The sequence below is a fragment of the Chironomus tepperi genome, unplaced genomic scaffold (assembly GCF_022539635.2).
Source record: "Chironomus tepperi strain 1889 unplaced genomic scaffold, CSIRO-AGI_Ctep_v1 contig_298, whole genome shotgun sequence".
Classification (NCBI taxonomy): Eukaryota; Metazoa; Arthropoda; class Insecta; order Diptera; family Chironomidae; genus Chironomus; species Chironomus tepperi.
In genome coordinates, this window is record NW_027226420.1 from 1,777,105 (window position 1) to 1,801,516 (window position 24,412).

At 33.8% G+C, this 24,412-nt stretch overlaps 1 protein-coding gene and 1 long non-coding RNA gene across 6 annotated transcripts in view; one reads left to right on the forward strand and one right to left on the reverse strand.

Moving 5' to 3' along the window:
- SNF4Agamma (SNF4/AMP-activated protein kinase gamma subunit) overlaps window positions 1-24,412 on the forward strand; it is a 72,411-nt gene that overhangs the window by 17,600 nt on the left and 30,399 nt on the right. For 3 of the 5 annotated variants that reach the window (XM_070642857.1, XM_070642856.1, XM_070642858.1), the window contains exons 5-8: window positions 5,934-6,213; window positions 6,277-6,539; window positions 6,604-6,726; window positions 11,617-11,656. In XM_070642857.1, the coding sequence (XP_070498958.1) occupies window positions 5,934-6,213; window positions 6,277-6,539; window positions 6,604-6,726; window positions 11,617-11,656 (706 nt within the window). Of the gene's footprint in view, window positions 1-4,700; window positions 5,788-5,933; window positions 6,214-6,276; window positions 6,540-6,603; window positions 6,727-11,616; window positions 11,657-24,412 lie in introns of all 5 variants that reach the window. The other 2 variants (XM_070642854.1, XM_070642855.1) reach the window with 1 other exon arrangement.
- Window positions 5,816-7,322, reverse strand: LOC139092451 (uncharacterized). Its single transcript, XR_011544593.1, has 3 exons — window positions 7,280-7,322; window positions 6,615-6,890; window positions 5,816-6,534 (listed from the first exon to the last, which is right to left on the reverse strand). It is a non-coding gene; the product is annotated as an uncharacterized lncRNA (long non-coding RNA).

The window sequence follows — 24,412 nt, forward strand, 5'->3', positions numbered from 1 at the left end:
TTGAATTGACGTATGAAATATCATAAGTCGATCAATGAAAATGTTTATAAGGAACAGAATATTGCAGATGAGAATTAAACTCATTCAACATCAAAATTGCATTTTTATTAAGTGATAGACATAAACTCATTGCTATTTTTAGTGCTAAACTGTTTAATGTCAATAGGAAATCTTATAAATCTACTTCAAGGGAGGCAGGCATGCTTACAAATAGAATATAAAGTTTTGGAATCTTGACAAGTTGTGTTTGCAACAGAGTTGCAAAACAGGCATCTGAGACAGGAGTAAACCGTACAAATTCTTGATAATTTGTTTGGTTTTTTTTTACAAAACCATACAAATTCTCAAAAATTGTATGGTTTTGTCTGTCAAGAGTCTTGTAAAACCATACAAATTTCCAAGAAATTGTACAGTTTTTACCTGTCACAGGTGCCTCGATTGTAACTCTGATTTGCGATGTTATCATAGGACAAGCTTCTTTATCTTCTTTGTCTTATTTTGTTCACGTGTGGAACTTGACGCAAATTAGGGATGATTCTGTAAGTTAATTTATAAATCAGAAACAACATGACTCGCACTTAAGACTTCTCCATACTTTTTAAATCATTGTTAAAATTGTATGCATTTTAATACTATGCGGCATTTTCAATCAGCTGATGTAAATAAAAAGTCAGCTGAAAGTAAAATGAAATTAATAATAACAAAAAGCAGAGACGTGCGTTCTGTGGCCGCAATTTTTTCTTTTTACATCAGCGAATCCATTATTATTTTCAAGGGAATGACAGAACGTGTAATTAATCATGAATACCGTAAATGTCAAATAGTCAGAGTTCTCAATTTATCTGTTCCAAAAATAAACATCACCAACAACAATAAAATATTTAATGAATCATGTGAGGATGATGATGATGCTGATTACGATGATAAAAATTTGCTAGAAAACTAATATGAAGTCGTGGGCGGTAAATTAAAAATTATAGAATTAATTGACTGTTTGTACAGTTTTGTCATTGTAGTCACTGTTACGAGATGTGGGTCATAAATTTCATTTTCATCTTAATGACTCTACACAAAGTAAGTAAGAGATATGAAGGGAAAAATACAAATATTCCACATGACTTACAATAAGAATCTTTGTTGTATGAGAATAAAGTAAACTTTAGAATGGGAATCGTGATTGTGTGAACAAAGCTTGTGACTTGATTGTAGTCAGGTATACTGGGTCTATGGTTTATGTATTGAATGTAGTCAGGTACGCTGGGTCTATGGTTTAATGGGGATTTATATACATGTCCATAACATGCAAAGATCTTGCTTTCAAAAGCTTGCACGCGAACTAGTTGAGGATGGTCGCTAGAGTGTTCTCAACTTACTGTGCTCTTAAAAACATGCTTTTTGTTGCTAAGGTAGTAGTATTAAGTGGTATGGCTAAAAAAAAGCTTTATCTGTATTAAAAACTTTAATTGCTATCAATCTTAATCATAGTTATTTGTCGATTAGAAAGACTAAGATCTGTACTAGTCTCAAAACTATGAGTCTCAAAACTTTAGATGATTGCTGATCGTGTCGTCAAAAAGGATTCGGTGTGCTTTTCTGCATTGCACTTTATCTCCTTTTAGGCCTTCCCGAAGTCCTCTGTCTCGACAAATCTCGAATGGGAATGCTTGGAATCGATCTTAATCACCACTAACCTTTTGGCTTCATTTACAGCTTTTTTGCTACTCAATTGACAGGAATGACAAGTTTTAATTGATCGATTGAGAATTTGAGGCATTGACAAGACAATGATTAATCTCCTCGGGGTACTCTACCATACCCTTCCATTATATTAGCATGTCTGTCATAGGGTATCTCACGTACATTATCCCTGCTCCTGCTCTTTGGTACCTAGGTACTTTTCTAGGTATTGTACCTCTTCTATTCTAGGTAGAGTGGTGTGTCCCAGGTAGATTAAGAAACCAGCTGTCTTGACTATATCAGCTTCTTCTGCTAGTTTCTTTTGCTATTGCTCTGCCATCTTCTTCATAGATATACGCAAATTGACGTTCCTTCTGGCAGATTTTTTTTTATGTTCCAAAACAATGCCTAACTTAACTGTACATATTGTGTAAATGAATGAAAATATTCTAGACTATATTTCCTTTGTCTGCGCAAATTCAGCAATAATTCTGTGACAATAGAGCCTAATTAGTTTTGCAAATCGACTATGTAATAGCTTTTCTTTATTAAATAATTTTCATTTTCTAGTGGAAAAATCCACCCACGTGACTTTCTTCATGATAAATTCTATAGCGTGAAGTTGAAATGTATACAAATTTAAATTCCAATTTGAAAATCGAAACCGAAACCAGAGTTGCAAAACAGGCATGTGTCATAGGCAAAAACCGTATAATTTCATGATAATTTGTATGGTTTTGAAAGAAGATTTTGTAAGAAAAACCATACAAATCATCAAAAAATTGTACGGTTTTTGCCTATGACAAATGCATGTTTTACAACTCTGACTGGAAATAACTTCATCAAATAATTAATTAATGCAAATTAGATAGCTTGTAATGATGAGAATTATTATAAATTGAGAATGAAATTTTTTCAGGTAGACTTAATTGCTATTCAATGATTTCTCATTGATTGCATTGAACTTGCCTCATACTCAGGCATTATTAACGCTAATAATTTTTAGCGCAATTTCCTAATAGGAAAAGACGGTAGTGTCCGCATTTTGTCCGTCTGTCCGGCTGTAGATCTTTCTTGTCCTCAAGTTTAAGTTTTTTTGATTTGATTTTGCGCTTCCGTCGGTCACGAGTGACCACATCGATACCAGTTTTAAATGTTGCTGAATCCTATCGAGCATTCTCCAAACTCAATTATTTACACTAGATATTTTAGATACCTAGATGAGTGTGTTGATGAAATAAAAAAAAGTCGGTGAACGTGACACTGTGTATAGTAAATAGTAGAACAAATAGAAAAACACAAGCTGACTCTCTTGTGTACTGGATTTGAGTCAGTTTTGTTGTTATTATTATTGCTATATATAATATTTCAAATCGATCTGTCAGCGATAATGAGCAACTATCTAGAATAATTAAATTGCACGTGGTTTCAATAAAAAGTACTTAACTTGTCGTGACTTTTTCATGATTCCGTCATGTTTTTTTTTTAGTCTAGAAATTATGAGTGAAAACATCAGTTTCAGGCAACAGCAAGCCAAAGCCAATTGATGAATTGAGAAGGAAATGAAACTTGCCTGAAGGTTGAACTTTTTTTTTTGTGTGAAAACCTGAATGACAATGATTATTTTTGGCCACATTCTCGTCACATTTCAAGATGCAAAACAACAAAAAAAAAATGTTCAGAGATAGACTGCATGACTATTGCTTTATAAATATCTACAAATTTTCTTTTCTTACATTAACTGATTGTCAGGCTTTAAACAGCCAACAGCTGATTATTCATCAAAAATACTCTTGGCTTGTTTTGTGCACTACAACAAAAATAATTTTGTTTATTGAGAGTGCTGATCACTTTTTTTTCTTATTGATCAATTGCCAAAGAAAATGCTGGTATTGAATGGTGTGATTTATGGGGAATTGAAAGCGCATTTTTAGGACATTTTGATGACTTACTTTAGTTGTTGTACAGATCAATTGTGGTTCATAACCTACCGCAGATGTCGCTTGAAGCTGGTCCTATCGCATCTTAGCTACCGCTTCCCAAATTTCCAATACTTCTTTGCTTATTTCCTTGACTAGTGCACACGTGGGTTTATTGTCGCATGGAAAGAATGTCTAAAGCCGACTACATCCTTCGAGAACTTCTGTCAGATTTCAATGTTACCGAGTGGACAAAAATACCTTAAAACTTGTTGATGGCAAGTCAATGCCCAGTTGATGTCCAGTTCTTAAATATTTTTGTCCATTCGGGCATAAGGTCTTAAGCTTTCTTTCCTGCACATCCAATGTAGGAGCTCTTGAGTCCAATTCATAATATCAAATGATTTTTTTCCATGCATTTACACATTTTGAACCTTTTATTTGACTTTAGGAAGCACAGAACTCGAAGTCTAGTCAGAGTTCGTATGAAACAGTTGATTCGACTTCAGCTCTCGAGTTCAAGTCAAGAAATCGACTTCAAGCTTCGAATAATCCCTAACAATTCAATTTTCAACATCACTCCTATTTGCCAAATCCTTCGATGATCCTTCAGAGCTTCCATAGCCTCAGACGTCCTTAACATAACATTTACATTTGACATACACATTTTTGAAAGGGCCTTTGCCTTCATTCTGTCCTGTGGGACTCATTTTGAAAATATAGACGAACGGATAGACTGACAGATACATTGCGTCAGCAAAGCTTGTTATCTTTAAGAAAATTTTGCTTCAATTTTTCCCCAATATATTCAAATTGCTTTTACGGTCGATTAAGATGAAATTGTTGTAAAGTTTCTGTGATTAAAAATGAATTATTCACAAATTTTTAAATCTATTTTTATGATGACAAATTGCTAAGACAACAAGTTGCAATTGTGGGTGTGTTTCATGCCATTACAGTATGCCAGGTGTTTATTATTATAAAAATTAAATAGCCATGAAAGTAAATTTTCTGATGAACTCAAATTCTTGTGTAATGATGCTGTACAGCTTACATGATTCATGACTAATAACATTGTCGCAATTTCACAATTTATTTTTTTAGATTAAAAGCAGAAATTATTTACCGGCAAAAATTGATTCCTGACATTTATCATTCGAACGTACAACGAAAGTAAATGGACAACACATTGCTTATAATTGAAGAAAATGACAAGGAAACGAAAGAGACGGAGAATGATCCAGGTGTCAAGCTTAAGCTTGCGATGGCAAATAAAAGACTCAAAGAACAGTTCTTCCGTGATAATGAAATCAATAAAACAACTGAGAACATGAATGAGGAATTTGAGAATGAAATCGATGATTCTATTATGAAAATGGAACATTGTGTTGAATCGTACAATACAGACAGCGAGGATGAAGCATCCACTCCATCAAATGGAAACTGCAACAGTGATGATAATGATGAATATGATGTTACATCATCGAATAACAAGGGATATGGACAACAATTACCATCAATTGTACTTCCGTTTTTTGAAAGACGACGATTATCGGAATGTAAAGAGGAATCTGAAACAGATGAGGAAATAGAACCAGAAATGCCATCAAAACCAACTATAATTATAACAGCAGCAAATGGCACAATTCATAAACCTGATATATCGGAGATAAGTTGTCCAATTAATCGTTTTGTTGTCACAAAGACCAAAGAAGACGAGGTTTTTAAGCCAGACAATAATGATAACAATAATACAACTGTCAAACAACCCGTATCAATTCTTAAGAAAACACCATCACCTCCGTCCCAACAAAAATCCCTAAATAATCAATTACCGAAAAAAATCAGATATGAAGCCAATGGCTTAAAAGACATTTCAGCTGAAAAAAACTCTCAAACAATTCATTTTCCATGTCCATCAGGTCCAAGAACAAACATTAATAACTTCTTTTCACCGCAAGGCATTTTAAATCCACATTTAGATCAAAGATATTTCGATACATCGCTTGTAGAAATTCGCACATCTCAAAATCAACTCACAACTAGCACAAAGTCATTAGATGGTTCAAACATTCGTCCATATGATGATATTTGGATTAAACGAAATGATTCAAAAGATCCGAATTCAGTTAATGATAAGATTAAGGACTGTAGTAGTGATAGTATTAGGGGAAGTAATCATAAAGTCGATGTAAGTCTTTTATCTCACACTTGTCAGTGGTTATGGATTATCACACAATTAATATATATAATTTTTTATTGCATATTGAGCTATAATCGCGTGACTTTAAATGGATTCATTTTATAACTGCTATCATTTTTAATTGCTTTTAATAGGATACAGATGGTGCTTCAACTTCAACGGCGCGTCCTAATAGTGCGCCGACTACGCAACAGTACAAAAAATCAAAAAAATATGAAAAAGAGGCTAGACAGAAGGAGAAGGAGCGTCAAAAAGATGCACTTAAGGTTAAAAAGGAGGCTGAAAAACGTGAGAAGGAAGCAGCAAAATTAGAAAAATTATCTAAGAGTAATGAGCGACTTGGCGGTCGATCAGGATCATTAGAACGACGAAAGAGTGGTGAAGAGTCCGTGACTAATCAATTTACTGTTCATGGTATATAAACTAGATTTATTCATGTTAATTATACATTTTTAAAATAATCTATTTGCTCTTTAGGTATTGCATCACCCAACAAGAGACCAACTCTATTCGACGTCTTCCGTCGAAAGGGATCTGAAGTGAAGAAAGAGAAGGATACAAAGTCTTCTGGATCAGATAAAGATAGTGTTAGTTCTGGTAGTGGTGGTGGTATTATGAATAGTATGAAAGCTGCAATCTATAGTGGAAAACCAGCAGAATCACCCGAGGGTAATAAACCTAAGAAAGTAGTTAAAGACGGCAGTGCACATCCGCATGCTGGAAGTGGAAGTGATGCTAGGGTAATTAAAAGATTTTATATATGAAAATTAAGTGAGATTTTAATGGATTCATTATATTTTATAGTACTATCATACAGTTACCGCTGTAAGACGAGCTGATCAGTCAAGATCTCCAATGCTTAAAGTTATGGACTTATTTAGACACCGTTCCAATTCCGCCGTATCAGAAGCCGATAAGCGTAAAGCTGTAAGTTTTGATTTCTTATTTTATTAGTCTATAAAATCTCAACAATTATTGGACGTTGAAGAATATTTTAAAGTTCCTCTAAACGCTCACCGCGACATCTACATGTAAATTAAGGAACTTATATGCGATTGATGGTTTGAGAATATAGCGCTCGTTAAAGTCGACTTTCAGTTTTAAGTAAAAGAAATAAAAAAAAGTCATTAAGTATTGAAGAGATTTCACTACTCAGCACATCCAGCCAAAGTCTAACATCCCATGTCAAAAGAGTCATATTTTTTTGTTCGATCATTATTATTTTTTTTTATATATTTGTACGTACGATCGTAATGAATTATTGTAAATATATCTTAATAATAATTTTTCAGCTCTTGACTCTTAAGATGAGATTTCAAACAATATAAAAAAATATCATCTTCATGCGTCACAGACATAACATTTATAATAATTAATGATCGCTTCCACATATTGGAATTAATATATATTGTCAACCAGTTTTATAGCAAATATGGATTGATTATGTTCATCGGAAGTATTAAAAATTTATTTTAATTACTTTGTTTATTCACGAACGAAGCAGTGAAGCAGTCTGATTCACAAAAACTGTTTATTTGACTATTCGGATTTACGTTGTAAATATTTTGTTTACCTCTTCAAAAGGCAAACCTGAATATTAAATAGGCTAATGTGAATATGGCGACAGCGCATTTTCATAGAATGTTAAATATTCAGAATTATTGAGTAAGAATTTGGGAGTTAATGCTGGAAATTGAGGTCGGGAATGACTATTTGTAGGTTTTGATGGACCATCCGTCCTTAAGAATTGATCAGAGGTCTAGAGTAAGGAATAAGTTAGTCAATAGATATCCCGGTTGCTAAGCACTGCCTACCTTTTTTTTCGCGGCACATTGCCTGTCACTGACATTGCCCTTGGATGGAATCCAAAATGGAAACGGCGACCATAAGTTTCAAAAGCTTCTTTGCCCAGAACAGCGATGTCAAATGGAAAGCCTTTTGCTGTAACCTAAGCTCCACAGAGGAACATGGCTGCAGTAAGTAAGTGTGTCATCGCACACAGGATGCCCACCTCACTTACTTACTTCGATGATCGAACTGTTCGGCTGTGACCCATGGCCTCTCTCAGGTGACGCCTAAAGCTGGTTCTATCGCCGGCTTCCGCTTTCCAATTGCCAATATCAATTGCAATACTGTCCAGGATGCCCACTCACTAAAGTAGACAAACAGACATAAAAAATAATAATCATTTTTTGAAATATTAAGCTTGATCATACGATTGCAAAGAAATAAAAAAAAAATTTTTGCCGGCTTTAAAGCACAGAGACTAGAAAAAATAAACTTAACTTCTCTCTTTTCCGTCATATTTTTTACTTTGATTTTACTCTTTAATAGTTGACTTATCGCCGTGATGGGTACAACAAAAAAAACATGTTTCTTACTTTATTGGACAAAATAAAGTTCTCCGCGTGCTCTCAGATCGCAATACAAAAAAAAAAATGAAAAAAATAATCAACACACCGTTTTCATTCAGTCGTGTGCTATCCGCTTAACAGATATATTCGTTAAAATTATTTAATATTGTTTATTTTTTTTACAATAAATTTTGCCATTTGCGAATCGTAAAAATCGACAAGAGTATCTGTTATCATCCAGTTGGTCAATGTAAAAAAAAAAACAGTCAATTGAAGTGCAAAAGTAGATTAAAAATCTATAGTCATTGAATACATGCTTAGAATTCAATTGTCATACGGTAAACACTTGCTTGACATGTACAGGGAAATAAATGAAAATTTTGACTATTCAGCATTTAATCTTCTCATTAGTTCCAACAAACAAATTAAATCATTTATAATAACATATGACGCAGATTGGCGAGCCCCTGACAAGTCAACAAGTGTTTATGTATAGTATGACTATAAAAAAGAAACAAAAAAATTTAGTTTCCAATAATTTATGCAAATTTGAATGTGTTTGAGCTGGTTTCTGGGTAGGCAGGCAGTAAAGGTACAAAGAGAACAAATGGAAAAACGATATCGAGGAAGAAGAAGACTTAAACCAGAATTCTTCTGTTTGTTGCTATTTTTAGCTCTTTTCCTGTTCTTTTGGAATGATAAGACAAGAATATGATGTTAACTGATGGTCGTCGCGTACAGTTGCGTCATCTTAAACATATGAATTCTGTTTGTTATTGATCATATGGATTTTTTATTTCTGTGTGCCTTAAAAATTAGCTTACAATCGTAATAATTGCATATGTTATAAAAACACGACACGAGGTGTACTAAATATTATTTATGCACATACAGATGTGACACACTATTCAGACTAAAAAAATTATGGATTTTTCGTCTCCTTCAGATTAAATGTCAAATGTCAATTTAATCATCGTTTATCTCAGCAAAATTCTTATTTTTCAATTGATCAGAATTCAATTAAGCTCAGGCTGAATTTACATCATCAATAGATTAATACCTTTATGTCTGAAGTGTGTCTCGGACATCACATGTCAGGGATGCACCCTAAGAGACAAAGAGCATGCTCTTGAGAGCTGGAGGCATTTCGATTATTAATCTGTCGTTCCACTCCCTTTAGACCTACAGTTTATAGTGTGATCCGAGCAACTGCAAGCTCTGCACATTGCAAAGACACTAGGACGTCATAAGACCTGATGTACCCTAGTTTCAATTCGTGTGCGCCAGAATTCCTAAGGAAAGCTTCAGATACTAGTATATCCTTGTGTACCTAGGCAGTGGAGACACATTAGGTATCAAAGACATCAAAACTGCCCCCAAAACACGAATCTAGCTTCATAACTAGAACGGTGTAATGGGAAGAGAGCTTCGAAAATTAGACATGCCCTGGGATTGAATCTAGGACCTTTGGGATGTAAGGCCAACGCTCTACCATTTAGGCCACTGAAGTCGCCATTTGGCTGTTTACTGAGTTGCATGCTAACCTTAAATATACTAGTTGAGCATGCTCGTGAGCCTTACTCTGCTCTTGAGAGCACGCTCACTGTCTGCTAGGGTACATAATCATGCGCGTGTTCAGGAATTAGTCAGAATAGAATGAATAGACCCCCCAAGTCTGTCCCCCCATCTACCTCAATGACATCCATTGAAGAATTTAATTGAAATTTAATTTATTTACTAAAATAAATGCACATACATTTAAGTCGCGACTATTAAAAAATTGCAATTGTTGGAGGGACGGCTTATCATCATTTTTAAAAACCCATGTTTATTTAGTGACGTGATATAAGGTGATGAGAGAGAACACATCATGTGCTTCTAGAATATTATCTTGACAATGTTTGCCACAATTGACATTTTTTGTGCCTTTTTTTATTTGCTAAAGTAATAATTTTTTTTGCGTTATAAGGCTCTAAAGAATTTACAAGTTTTCAGACGTTGTAAAACAAAACAAAATAATAAAAAAGACATTTTTAGATAAGTGCCTTGATTGTGGACTACTTCAAGATCGTGTTATTATCACAGAAAAAAATTGAAAAAAAAAAATGTGAATGATTGGTTGAGGAAAAGAAACTCAAGGACGTACATCAACAGTCATTTGCAAGACTATGTCTATATGCAAATAGACGTGTTCTTGTTCTATCTCAAGTTGTCTACTGTTGCCGGGTGTTATTATGGTGTAAATTCTATTAAAATTTGAGAGAATTGGAATTATTTTGTTGTGATTGACATGTTCAGGGGCGTGTTAAGGGGTTTGGGGTCAAACCAAGAACTAGATTGGCTAAGACAGTGGTGGGCAACCTGTGCTCCGCCAAAAATTAGTGGAAATTTCATGAACCGTGTGCAGTTAATCCATGCATGACACCAAGGTGTGCCTTGAATAATAAAAGGTTGCTCACCACTGAGTGACACCAGAAACCCCTCCCCCTCGCCAAGAACCTTCTAGTTCTAGTTAAGCCCCTGACGACTTAGTTTTGTGCTTTTAATGCCAAAACACTTATTTATACATATTTAAACCTTTTTTTGTGTGCGCCTAATCGAAAATGTTCCAATTTTTTATTATCTCTGCTCTAATACTTTAGTACGTCTCTTTTTTGCGACCAAAACACATTGAAAAAGCCCAAAAAAAAAAATTAATTCGTATTTTGTCAAACATTTTGCGTCCATTCGTCATCATGAAGAGCTATGCCGACAATTAAATAATTTATTTAATGAAAACGTGTTTTTCAATTCCTTTATTTTTTCGTAAATTGAGTAGCGTAAATATGTAAATTGATGTGCTGCTGCATATGTATGGGATTTAATAATCTATCTGCTGCCCCGAGTGAGAAGGAAATTCTCAATTTGAGCATTTAAATTCGCATAAATTTGTTTATACTTTACAAGCATTATTTCAAGCTATAGATATACTATTTTGTTGTTCTAGATATTATAATATGTTGCTTACATGCTATAGTGAGTGATTGTAAGAAACCTAATGCTGAATAGTATACATTTCATTGAGAAAAATTGAAAAAAAATTCAGTAAGAAGTAAAAGGAATTGCAACTTGAGTAATGAGTAACTGAGAAGAGAGTAAAAAAATGTTTAAATGGAACAAATTTTAAAGACATTCCTGATTGTTAAGTGAATAGAAATTTGACACGACAGTTTGTACACATTAGTGCTGATATTAGACAAAAAGTATATAAAAGATAAATTATGTCGTCTTATTTTACAAAATTGATGCGCATACCAAACCATCAAACGCATTATGAGCAACAGCCAAAGCAGAGAAGTCGGAGTCTCGATGTTGAAGCTTTAGAACGATCCGGCATCAAAATGTTGCGCGTTGTAATACCCAAATAATTAAAATCCTAAACAATTCAATACTTAAAAATCATTTTTTTGTGCCTTTTTTTTAGAGAGCTGCACAGCAACATCAACAGCAATTGGCAGCACAAAGTAAGTACAATTTGATTAGCTTATTTATGCTTTATTACGGTTGAATTCACATAAAAATTTAAATATGATGGAAATACGCGTATATCCTCTCTATTATTAAACATAATAGAGCCAGGCATTTGTAGTTGTTGACTTAAATGATTCTCTTTATGAACTACTAGTGCCATCTATTGACTAGTGGATGATATTTGAAGAATATTGTGATGAATAATTTAGTTTAACTCAATATTGACTTTATATTCTATATGTTGATTCAATATTGGATTTTAAAGGGATCTTTGGATCTTACTTTGTTTTTAATTTACGCTGGTCCAGTGGTGGGCAACCTTTTATTTTTTACGATACAATTTGCTGGAAAGCCTCGATCGGAATGATACATGGCATACGGTTCATGTCATTCTGATGGCACTTTGGCTGCCTACCACTGCTCTAGTCAGACGATTTGAATTTAGTAGGAATAATAAGAGTTATGAATTTAAAGACAATCTGGTTTGTAATATCTACATTACGGTTACTGAGGTGCTTGTTCTACTTTAGCTTTCAGTTATACTTGATTACTGTACTTCGCTGGCTTCACAGTTCAATTGTGATCTATGAACTCACTCGGATGGTGAATGAAACTGATTCTATCGCTGGCAACCACTTGTCAATTTCTAGTATCGACTGCAATATTGTCTCTATTAACAGATTCCTTCCAAGAGCTCTTTCGCTGTCTCTTTCAGTTCTACATTGACATATACCCAATGTCTCTTGGCGTAGAATTGATCAATTGACCGAACATCGAGCTCCAGGCCGATTTGACTCTAGCCTCAAGCCCACTTGACCCTAGTCTTAGGCCGACTTGACTTTAGCCTAAGGGCGACATGACTATGGCCTCAGACCGACTATACTCTGGCTACAGACCAGAATTTATGGAACATGACCATGAGCTAGAGATGAACTAGAGTTAAACTAACCTGTAGCTACATTTTTGACAATTTCTACGCCATGTGTTTTTAAACACATATTTATGTATATGCTTAAATTATTAGTTACTGTAACGCAATTCTTTATACAGAACTAGTAATTTAGTATCGAGTTTAATCAGATGTCCTCTATTTTTTTTTTATTACCAACTCTATTGTCAAAAATTAACAAAAGAAAAACATTAATCATCATTAATTTTTATCACCGGAATCACAAAAAAAAAATGCTCAATTGTAAATATTTACGGCCGAAAAAAATAAAAGTGCGACATAAGAAATATCGGAATTGAAATCAAAAAACAACATCGACAGTTGACATCACTTACGAAATATCTATATTGAGTGTTTACTATATCTCTCTTTTTCCTTTTCATTCATTCATGTGGCAGAGCTCGCGAGACGAACAATAACAAAAGTTTTTGTCTTTTTACACGCAATTTTTATTGAAAATTTTTGATCCATAAAGCTGTGAATTTTATTGGAATCGAATCAGCAAGAATTTGTGATTGAAGATCAAAAAGTATCGGGAAGTGATTAAATTTAGGTCGATGATAAAGAAATAAAAAGTGCGATTTTGTGTACGTGATTTTTCTTCAGTCTAACTGGAAGTTGAAAACAAAAACAGTTGATATTGTGTTCATTACTACTTGCCAATATCCATAAAAACATTAAAAAATCTGCAAATTTAAGTGAAAATAATTTTTTTTTTGAAGAATTGACTTCAAGTTTTTTTGTGGGTAAGCGACATCGAGGCATTGTTGCCAGTTCTTGTTACGAATGAAAAGAGTAAAGAAAAATTGTAATAACTGGCTCTGGCTGTATTCCAGAAAAATATAATGTATATAAACTCCTCGTATACACGAAATGAAATCAAAAATTGGTCGTATATACTCTAAAAAATTTAAAGGAGTGAGAATAGTACAGTCAGACCAAAATTATGCAATTTTCTTTCTTTCGCATAGACATAGTCGTTATTCAACTATAAAAATGTTTTATATACTTTAATGTCTCTCGTGAGTTTTTTTTTGTAAAATGCCATAGAACTTGATGTGTGAATTGTGACTGGAGTCGAAAAAAAGAGGAAGAATATTTTGTTTGTGGTTGAGGCTTATTTTACGATGTGTGTGCAGTATCTGCTCACAAAATGATTCCAAAATATTATTCAAACAATCTTTTTTCACTTCTCGGCTTTAATTTATTAGAAGCCGTAAAATGTCTAAGCAGTTAAACCGGGTTATAAGCAACTGTCGCTAAGTTGTTTTCATATAACAGTCTCGAGACTTGATTTTTATGTAAAGCCTTATTTTCTGTATTTGCAAAAAAAAAAATTATTATCAGGCTCACTGAACTGAATTGAATCTCAATCTCTCGATTGAGTGCTGTTGTCATATGAGTAAATCCTTTTGATGAGCAGGAATGCTGTACAAGACCTATTTAACATAATAATAAGAAGAACATATTGCGTATTATTACATAACAATCACAATGCTCTTTATGTCTCGATGTTTGAGTATAAAACGAGAAACGGAAAACAAGAAGAAGAATATTAGTCATTATTTTTAGGGTTTAATGCTATATACAATGCTGGTGTTTTGTGTTTTCTCTCTTTTCAATGTCATTCGGTGAATTTTGAAGTTTATATGCTTTTACTTCACTCGAGAGTCGAATACTTTAGCATAATTATGGGGACTTTCTTTTAGTGAGGCTGGTTTGTAGACACTTTGGGTGTTGATCTGTTGGATTTTGGGAATTAAATGCTAGGGGAAGTCTAATACATTTTATTTTTATTTGCACATTCTTCAAGAACTTGACACTGATAATTTCACTTTGATCGGATTGCTGGGAAGCTCGATAGCTGGGTGTCTGGGTGATGCGTTAGCTCTAAGCAACCAGATAAACATAGTTGTGAGTTTCAGTTTGAACCATTAGCTCAATTCTATCAAGTTATTGGATTATTTTTTGGTTTGATAGCTAAAAATTATCTATTGGAATTTCCATTGTTTCAATCAATTTCACACTTCACTCAGAATGCAATAAAAGACGTCTTTAGGATGATTTCGGAACTTGTCAGTTCCTCTTCTATTGTTAGCAATCAATAATCATGCAAAATTTGACATCTAATCTCCAAAATTTTCCATTGTTCAGCTACATCAGCTGTCTTTCGGATTGTCCAAGTGATTACAAACTTCCTGGCTGAGACCGTAGTTTGCAGCTACTCTTAATTGGCAAAGATCATGCTTTCATGGTACATAATTACCACTATGGTACTTAAACGCTGTTTCTGTACATGTTACATCAGCTGTCTTTCGGATTATTCGAGCAACTGCAAACTTTCTGGCTGAGACAAGCTTGCAGCTATCTTTAACAGGCACAGAAAATGCTTTCATAGTTCAGAACCACTACTTTTCGTGAATTATCACTTAGTACCACTACATTGTACCTATAAGCGGTCCATTTGCCTGTTCGGGTACCAATCAATAAATTCCATAAAATGCGCCTTATTCACCACACTAATCCATACTTTTTTGAGTGATAACTGTTTTTATTTCTTGATGAACTCATTATTTTGTTGTTTTATTATTATTCTAGTGCCATTATCAATGTAAATATACTTTTATTTTTTGCACGAAAATAGCTACAATAACAACAGCTTAATGTTGATAACACTTTAGCAAAATATGACCGGCATAAACACATTTGGGTTTTTAATTCTGTACAAAAAAGTCAAATTTTGTATATTTTAAGGTTTCAAGGAGACACTTCGAGATGAAAAAAATGGCAACTAACTAGAAATTTCATTTACATCCTTCAAAAAAAAATTTATTTTTACGCTTTTAATGTCTAAATTTAATATTTATTATTTTGTATTGATCGATATGGATCCACAACGCAATTTCCAAAAGAATAACAAAAGACTTGGCTGGTAAACATTCACTTTAATTCTGCTGTCAAAAAAAGCCCACAATCTCGTCGCATATAATCATACATTAAACAAACTGAATTTGATAAGATAAACTGTACATTGAGTAAATTGATTTTAATTAAGCCTCATTTTCGGCATTCACGTGGTAGTTGACTATACAGGATTTTTTTTTTTTGACGAACAAGTTTCAAAATTGCAGCCAGACCAATAATAAATATTGTGTCAAAAATTAATAAAAACAGGTTTTTTGCGTGCTGTTGTCTTCTTGTTGACTGCCTTCGATGATGTCATGGAAAGTTTTTCTCTCTTTTTTATGTCTCCAACTTTACTGCTGTCATTGTCTGATGACACCTTAACTTGACTGTTTCTAAGCAAATAAATGTGATCAGGAACTAGTTCCTTAACAAAATGTCAAATTGAAAGGACAAAACAATGATGGGAGGCGATGTAATCAAGTAATAAAATATATAATCTTTATTGGATTAATTTGTAGCATGATGTGAAGCAGTGAATAAAGTGAATTGATGAAAATTGATATCACTTATCTCAGGGCGGAGTAACAATTATGTTGACAAAATAAATAAATTCGAAATTATCAGCCAGAAACTTACTTGTTTACTTGCTTACTGCACTTGCTGCATAGATCAAGTGTGATCCATGGCCTCTCTTAATTGCTGAGCTCAAAGTCGACTCAAGTCGAATGTTCCATCGACTTTGAACTCTGGTTAGTTTGTGTCTGAAACTGTTGATCCAAGTCACTATTGGGCCGGTAACAAACAGGGCTCTGGCATTTTAGGCTGCCCAGCAACTTGATCCTACATATCAATGTGTCTTAAAATACTGCGTACCAAAAATTCAACTGTATCAATTTCATTTGTAAATCAAAATACCTTTATGGTAAATAAAGATTATTACTTACTTGCAACCCACTACCCTTAACACCAACGCCAAAAAAACAAAATAAAGCGACTACCTGAAGCTTAAATTTTAGTTTGCATTCCTGCACTCAATAAATTCTCCCATTTTTATTTACGTAAACATTTAACAAGTGGTTCCAATTTTTATTATTCAAATAAAAAACTGTTTAAACCTAATATCAGAGAAACTCACTGGATGTACATTAATACATCAATTTCCATACACAAAATGAAAAAAACATTTCATTTTGAATACTGAATGCTTTGTAAAGTTCAATGAACGTTTGAAGCTAGCTATTAAGTTGAAATAGAGATTTCACAACTTACCTTGAGTGGGTCGTTCTCTTATTACGTCTAGAGATTTAGTGCTGTTTGCTGAGATAGCATTTAAATTTGATTCTAAATTAAAGTGGACTTCTTCCTTACATTCTTACCTCGCTGGATGTACAGATCAACTGTGATCCATGATCTCCATCAGATGACGACTAAAGCTGTCTTTATCGCTGGCTTTCGTCTGCCAATTGCCAAGTGGACTAACCTAAAATATAATCAATCAATTGACGTCATTAATGAATGACTCCCATGCGTATTTACCATCGGTTAGTTAATAAAAGAAAACATTTTTATCTCTAAGTCGATGACTTTGTGTCATTACGCTTCAAGGTTTTACAAGTAAATTACATTATTGACGGTTTATTGGAGAGCACGTTGTTCCCAACAGAATTGATATTAGTTGCTTAAGATACTTCATGTAGAAATTTGACGCATTACATTGTCTACGATTTTTTCTCTTTTTTCCATTAATCTGAACTTTTTTTGGTGTGAAAAACTTTCGCAATGTGTTAATTTTGCTGCTGCTGGTGCTGCTTCTTGTACTACGGGTTAATTTATATAAAATTGTACGGTAAATAATAATAAAAAACTTTCTTCTTATTCTGCATTTTATTTCGCAAAAAACACTTCATATCTCAAAACCATTAGTTTCAATAAGCACGATATCGACCCATAAAAAAATTAAAAATAGTCAACTCAGTCTTATCTACGGGTGTGTTATTGAAGTTTCTTTCAAATAAAGGAAGACGAAAGGTATTACTGTGATGTATTAAGGGGTCTTGTTGACGGTTCAATTTATGACAGTGTCTTCCTCACTTTTCTGTACCTAACACATGTTGGTAGCAAGGCTCGACCGAAACCTTACAATTTATACGGTTCACGGCATCTCCATATAGCAACATTGATCCATAATGCCATACCAACTTGCAATTATGCCATATCTAATCACAAACAGACCATTCTCCTTCTGGCAACACCCCTGAAGCTCAAATATTGGTTTTTCAAACTGAGAGAGCAAATTTATGTGCTTAATGGATAACAGAAATGAAGGACCGCAAATCGATACACCCGATTTGACACAAAATGCAGAGTACGACATAAAATTCCTCAATATTTCTACCTAAAAAAGCAACTTTTTGTTTATTTATTGAGTTGCTACATGTTGTTGTGATAGAGATACAGTCAAGTTGATACCTTAAATGTGTCTAATTTTAGAAGAAAGTGAATTTTCTATTTTTGAGTAGTTTCGTGAATGTTTCTTCTGCTAATGAACGAGAAGCCGGCAAAGTAAACATTGCTATGTGTCCATGAAATGAGCTATTACGCCGCCTATAACGATTGCTTAATAGGAAATAAGTAATAGATTTTCCATTTATATTTTGTTTATTTATAGAACTTTATTGCATTCATTCGATATTAGAGATTCAAGTGATTAAGGCAAGATGAATATTAAGTAAGAGATTTGCTAAAAGAAAAAGCAGAGTTGCAAAACAGGCAACTGTCACAAGACAAAACCGTACAATTTCTTAATTCAAAACCATACAAATTATCAAGAAATTGTACGGTTTTTTTCTAAAACCATACAAATTACCAAGAAAGTGTAAAGTTTTTGTCTGTTTTTCTTACAAAACCATACAAATTTTCAACAAATTGTACGGCTTTTGTCTATGACAGTGGCTTGTTCTGCAACTCTGAGACAACACATTAAAAAGCTATTCTGTGGATATCAATTAGACATCCAACGAATGGTAATTAATTACGCATTTGAAGAATGTTTCTTTTCGTCTCATTATGAACCTTCTAATCACCAACTTTATATTCTAGTCTCGCTTAGCAATAAAAATTCTTCCATGCCTAAACAAATTCAAAGGAAACGATTCACAGCTCAAATGACAACAACTTTATGTTTCTGATTTGCAAAAAAAGTTTCAATTCTTTAGAAATTTATTAAAAGACGGAATTTAAAACTTCTCGTCTGCGTGTGCTCAATGAAAAATCAATTAGAGACATTTGAGACACAATCCCCAATATCAACAATTGATTTGAGTTGCCCATGTTTTTGAAGTCCGAGATTGTCTCTTTTATTTAATTGATAAAGCAATCAAAGTCATTCTATAAATATGACAAATTTGTATGTTATTCATTGAGCTGCCTAATATGATGATGTCCAATGACATAGTCAACACATTGTCCGGAGATGAGTCAATTAAATGTAGTAACATCGTAATTTTTTTTTGTACAATGACACAAATATGAGTTCGCGTGACAAATTGTTATTTGGATGTTATAAAAAAGCTACAGCAACAATTCATTATGCCTATTATCCAGATTTGAAATTGTTTTGACAGATCTAGGATAAACGAACTGTAAATCCGATATTTCACATCTGATATACTTTCACTTCCTCGTGCAAAATTCAAGGCAAATACTTACATGGCCGACGATCCTATCTGCTACGATGTGAATGCACTATTACTATTATCCATACCCTTAATTCTACGAAACTATAAGAAATGCATCCTATCCTATAAATACATCCATAGTACTTTCGTTTTCATTCGGCTTGTTGTGGCATTGCAAAAAAGGGAAAGAGAAATAAAAAAAAAAATCAATGATGATGTCGATGGGCATGCTCTTTTGTTCTCTCAACTATTTTTAATTGTACGTATCGTCTAGTGCTTACTATTCATAGACTGCATATTTTTCTTTTCATAAACACACAAAAAAAATGCTTGAATGCATTTTGTTGTGAGTGAGCGGGGGACAGAGATGGATATATGAGCTTAATATGAATATGAAAAAATAGGTCAACACTATAGAATTCATTCATTTATCATCATTTATCGTACGATGTGTAGAGAAGTATGTAATTAAATTATATTTCTCTTTATATGCCTTCAACGAAATAATAAAGAAGCTTGATGCAAAGTAATAATAATAATGAGCAGAGTTGGGATTTTGAGTGATTGTAGGGAGTACTAGAATAGATCTAGGGTGTACTACGATTGATCTAGGGAGTACTAGAATTGATCTAGGGAGTACTAGGATTGATCTAGGGAGTACTAGGATTGACGTGAAGTACTATTGAGTACCAGAATTGATCTAGGACGTAATTGGATTGATCTAGGATATACTAGAATTGTACTAGGGAGTACTAGAATCGATGTGACATTTGAATTGACATATCGACGAAAGCTCTGTCATTAGCAAACAGTAGGAACCAATGAGCTTATCCATTTGCTCTAAAGCAGCTACATGCTGCCTGATTCAAGTCTATTTCAGCTCATAATCGTTCTTTTGACAATTTTTCAAACCAAAAATCTAGTTGTCCTAGACAAAATCGATTCCATATCCTTAAGTCTATGCTGTCCAACCATTCTTGCATCGCGGAACACATGGATGGCTAGTCAGTACCAAAACCGAACACGTCACACGCTTAATATGTGCTCCAGCACACAATTTGGACAAAACTGTCTAAAGTCCTCAATCTACCCACCCAAACATCAACTCTGCCTCAATGTGCATTGTTTAAAACGCATTTATAATGAAAAGTATGTTAAAGAATGCGCTGTGATTTATTTATAGAAGCTGAAAAAAAAATTGTGAGAGACTTTTTGTGAAAAAACTTCACGGCGTTGAGTGCCCAAAAGGCTAAGCTACTTGAGAAAGCGCAATTTGTATAAGTCGACATTTAATTTTTTTACATATCTCGTATTTCTATAAATTGTAACTATAAACTTCTCACCAGAATTATTATATTTGCACTCCCGATAATCATTGAAATATACATCAAGGTTCTTTGTCAAAAACACAGTTGCATTTTTCCTGCTCGTAGTCACGTTCGCAATTTGAAATAATATTCACTTTTAATTATGAATAACAAAAGTGCTGTAATATTGTCGATCTTTATTATTATTATTGATGTGAGGATGATAACTTCCTGTAAGGCATGACTGTGTTACTGTTAACATAAACAAAGTCATTATGAAGTTATTATTAATATAATTAATAAGGAGCAAGGGGGTGAGTGTGCGCCAGACCTCTGCCCAATAGACCTACAGCTTATAGTGGAATCAGAACCACTCCTTTGATGACATTACTGCCTGTAGCCTTCAAAGGGAGGCTTTGAGCCGCGTTTCCACTACATATGATTCGAAAAAGGACATGTGAACAATTTCCCATGGCCAGTCTCGAACCCATGATCACTAGATCGGTGTTGCAATAATTATGTACCGAAGTACTAAACCATTCCGCCATCGAGCCACTTAGACTCACAGGGGCACCCCAAAAAACGGTCGGCTACTCCTTAGAAATTTTCTGGCTACGCCCCTGACAAGGAGCACTTCATATTTTAGAAGAAAGTTCTTGTTTATATTTGTGCCTGTACCACATGACCAAGTATTGCGTCGCAAATAAAATTTTTGGCAAAAGAGCATGTTAAGCCTGAGTATGATGATTCTTTTTATACATTACAACCAAAATAACGACTGCTTGCCGGCTGTTACCTAAAAATTTTTACGTTTTATTTTGTACATAGATATTTATACATATATATAGGAAGTGAAGAGCACACACACATGAATACAAAAGCATTAAAGTTGTAGAATAAAACAATTTCCATTTCTGTTCACAATAAAATTTCGGAAAAATGAGGGAGAAAATCAAGATCAAAACAAATACGAAGTTTCAAGGTTGGCTTTCGACATTTTACCATTTTTTTTCCTTCCGTAATAAGAAGGCTTATATAGAGGGGTATGAGGATATTACGTCATAAGATAAATGATTGTGAACGTAGCAGAATGAAAAGGAATGAAAATGTTACTAGGTGCGCCAAAAAAAGCTCCTTTTTATTTTATTGAAGCTTGAATACAAAAAACTTTGTGTATCGTCACTTTGAATACTATAGAATTAAGAATAAGACAGAACATGATAAAGCAAGACTTTCTTCTTTTCTAAGTGCGTATAGTAGATATAAATAATCAATTTTTGGAAGCCTTAGATTGTGGCTTTTCGTGTCATAAACATTCTTTTTGTACGCAATCCGCACTATACACGAGCCTAAATATTGAATTTATAAATGAATGTATGTACATTAATAAATAATAACACGTGTCGATGATCCAAAAATTCTTTGTGGTCAGTATATTATTTGGGACAGTGGTGAGCAACCTTTGGGTTTTTGCGGGACACTTTGGTTGTAAGCTTCGACTGTGCGGTACACGGCATAAGGTTCAAGGCATTTCTTACCCTTTTTGGCGGTAAAGTAGTATGCTGCGACATTCTCATGTGTTGCGACACTAATGTGACACTCTAGTGTGCTGTGACACACATGTTATCCACCATTGATTTAGAACGATGTAAATTTCCTCTCATTTATGACAAAAGTCGATGAGATATTTGATTTTATTTTTATTTTCCCGATTCTTAATGGACATTATTGAAGATGCAATCAAATTTTTTGTTGACATTCCTTTGACATTCCTTCAATCTGAGCTCGAAGTTGACTCGGGGTTTGTATGGAAAAGTGGACTCGATTCCATTTAAAATTCTAGCCGACTTCGAGCTATTCCTTCAATTTTGAGGCATTTCTGAGAATCTAAATCTCAAAATCCTACAAAATTGAGGAATTTTCCATGGATATTTAGAAGGAATTTCAAGCTCCTCAAGGATGCATTCCTGTGTCAAACGGAAACGTTAAATTGAAATCTTATGAAGCCTCACATAAGCTATATTTAGGACATTTTAAGAATTTTTTAACAACATTAAAGAATTTACATGAATAATTAATGATATGAGCTTGTTGATACGCATGTAAACATCGTACTGTGTAAACGTATGAAGCATATAGCATGATAAAATGAAATTACATTTGTAGAATTGAATTTTCCTTAAAAAAAAGGTTCCAAATATAGAAAGAAATGATTTGATTTTTGCAGTATTCATTGAGATGTTTACAAGAACCTCAGCACCAAATCTAGTTCCGTTATAGAGTCCATAAGCAAATATTCTTTGTGTATCTCGACAAAGTCTTGTTGATTGTCATACATTCTTTTTTTTGATAGATGAAATCCACCTGAGCACACAAAGAGTAATACAGAAACTATGCCGAGCTCTACATTTCCATAAATTTTACATTCCGTTCCTTTATTCTGTTTTCTGTTCATTGAAATTGAAAAAAATTAAATTTTATTCGATAAAGCGACTGGAAATGTTATAGGGTTTTCTACTAGATTAAATTAATTTTTTCATACATCAGTGCCAATCACTTGCTTATCATCCGCAGCACAATTTCTCTCTTGATAATGCTTTGTGTTTTGTTCGTATGCTTCATATTCCAAATGATGACGCTTTTAGGAATTGAATTTATTCATGAAAAAGAAAAAGTTTTCCAAAAAGTAACAAAATTTTTTGGAGTCTGATTTTCCGTGGGCTTTACTAAATATTTAAGTATGAATTGAATGACAGAATGATTTTGCAAAATTTTCCACAAAAGAAAATATTTGAATTGTAAATAAGCTTCTTTTTTTCGATTTATTGACTTTAAATTGCTATAAAAATATTGTCATTAAATTAAAAAGTAATCATCCTTGAAAATGCTCAAATTTGATTGATGCTGCAATTTATAATCTCTGCGTCAATACTTACTTACGTACTTTGCTTGTCATATTAATCAATTGCGATCCATGACCTTCCGTAGACGTCTCGTAAAGCTGGCTCTATCATTGGCTACTGTCTGTCAATTATCGATATCCTGAGCTCGGAGTCGACTTGGATTTTGTATTAAAAATTCAACTTCAGAGCTCTGCCGAAACCAATTGCCATGCTATCTCTATCAACAGCTTCTCTCTATGAGTTCTTAGAGATTCCTTGAGATTCCTCAGAGTCATACTTCGGTTTCCTCAATTCCTCTCAATATTTTGTCATATTTCAATGATTACTGTCTGTTGATTCAGGAATAAAAACTATAAGCTCATCAAACTATTTACTCTCACAGAACATTGAAACAGAAAAATTCTGCAGATACTTTGAAACTTTTATGATGAAATGATAATCTAGGTCAACGATTTTCCTTCCTGAATCACTAGGAGACGATGACAGACTGACATGACAAAAGCAATAAAAACTTTTTTCTCTTTTCACTTTTCACATCGAGATCTACAAAAAATATATGTATGTAAATTCATCTTCAGACTTAGTTTACATTTATGTAAATTTTTCCTATGAAAGCTCTCAGTGTCTTCGACCTTACACGCATCGTCTTTCCTCTCATGCTAAAAATATTTTTGTAATAAAATTACAGAAAAAAAGTTTTTCAGCATTGCCCTAAGCAGTGGTGGATAATCTTTTGTTTTTCACAAGTTTTTCATGACACACCTTGATTTTAAAGCTCAATTGGAACCGCACATGGCATAAGGTCGCCGACCTATGTTGCTCACTATAGTAGTGTGTCGCCGACCTATGTTGCTCACACTAGTAGTGTGTCGTCGACCTATGTTGCTCACACTAGTAGTGTGTCGCCGACCTATGTTGCTCACACCAGTAGTGTGATGCCGAACTATGTTGCTCACACTAGTAGTGTGTCGCCGAACTATGTTGCTCACAATAGTAGTGTGTCGCC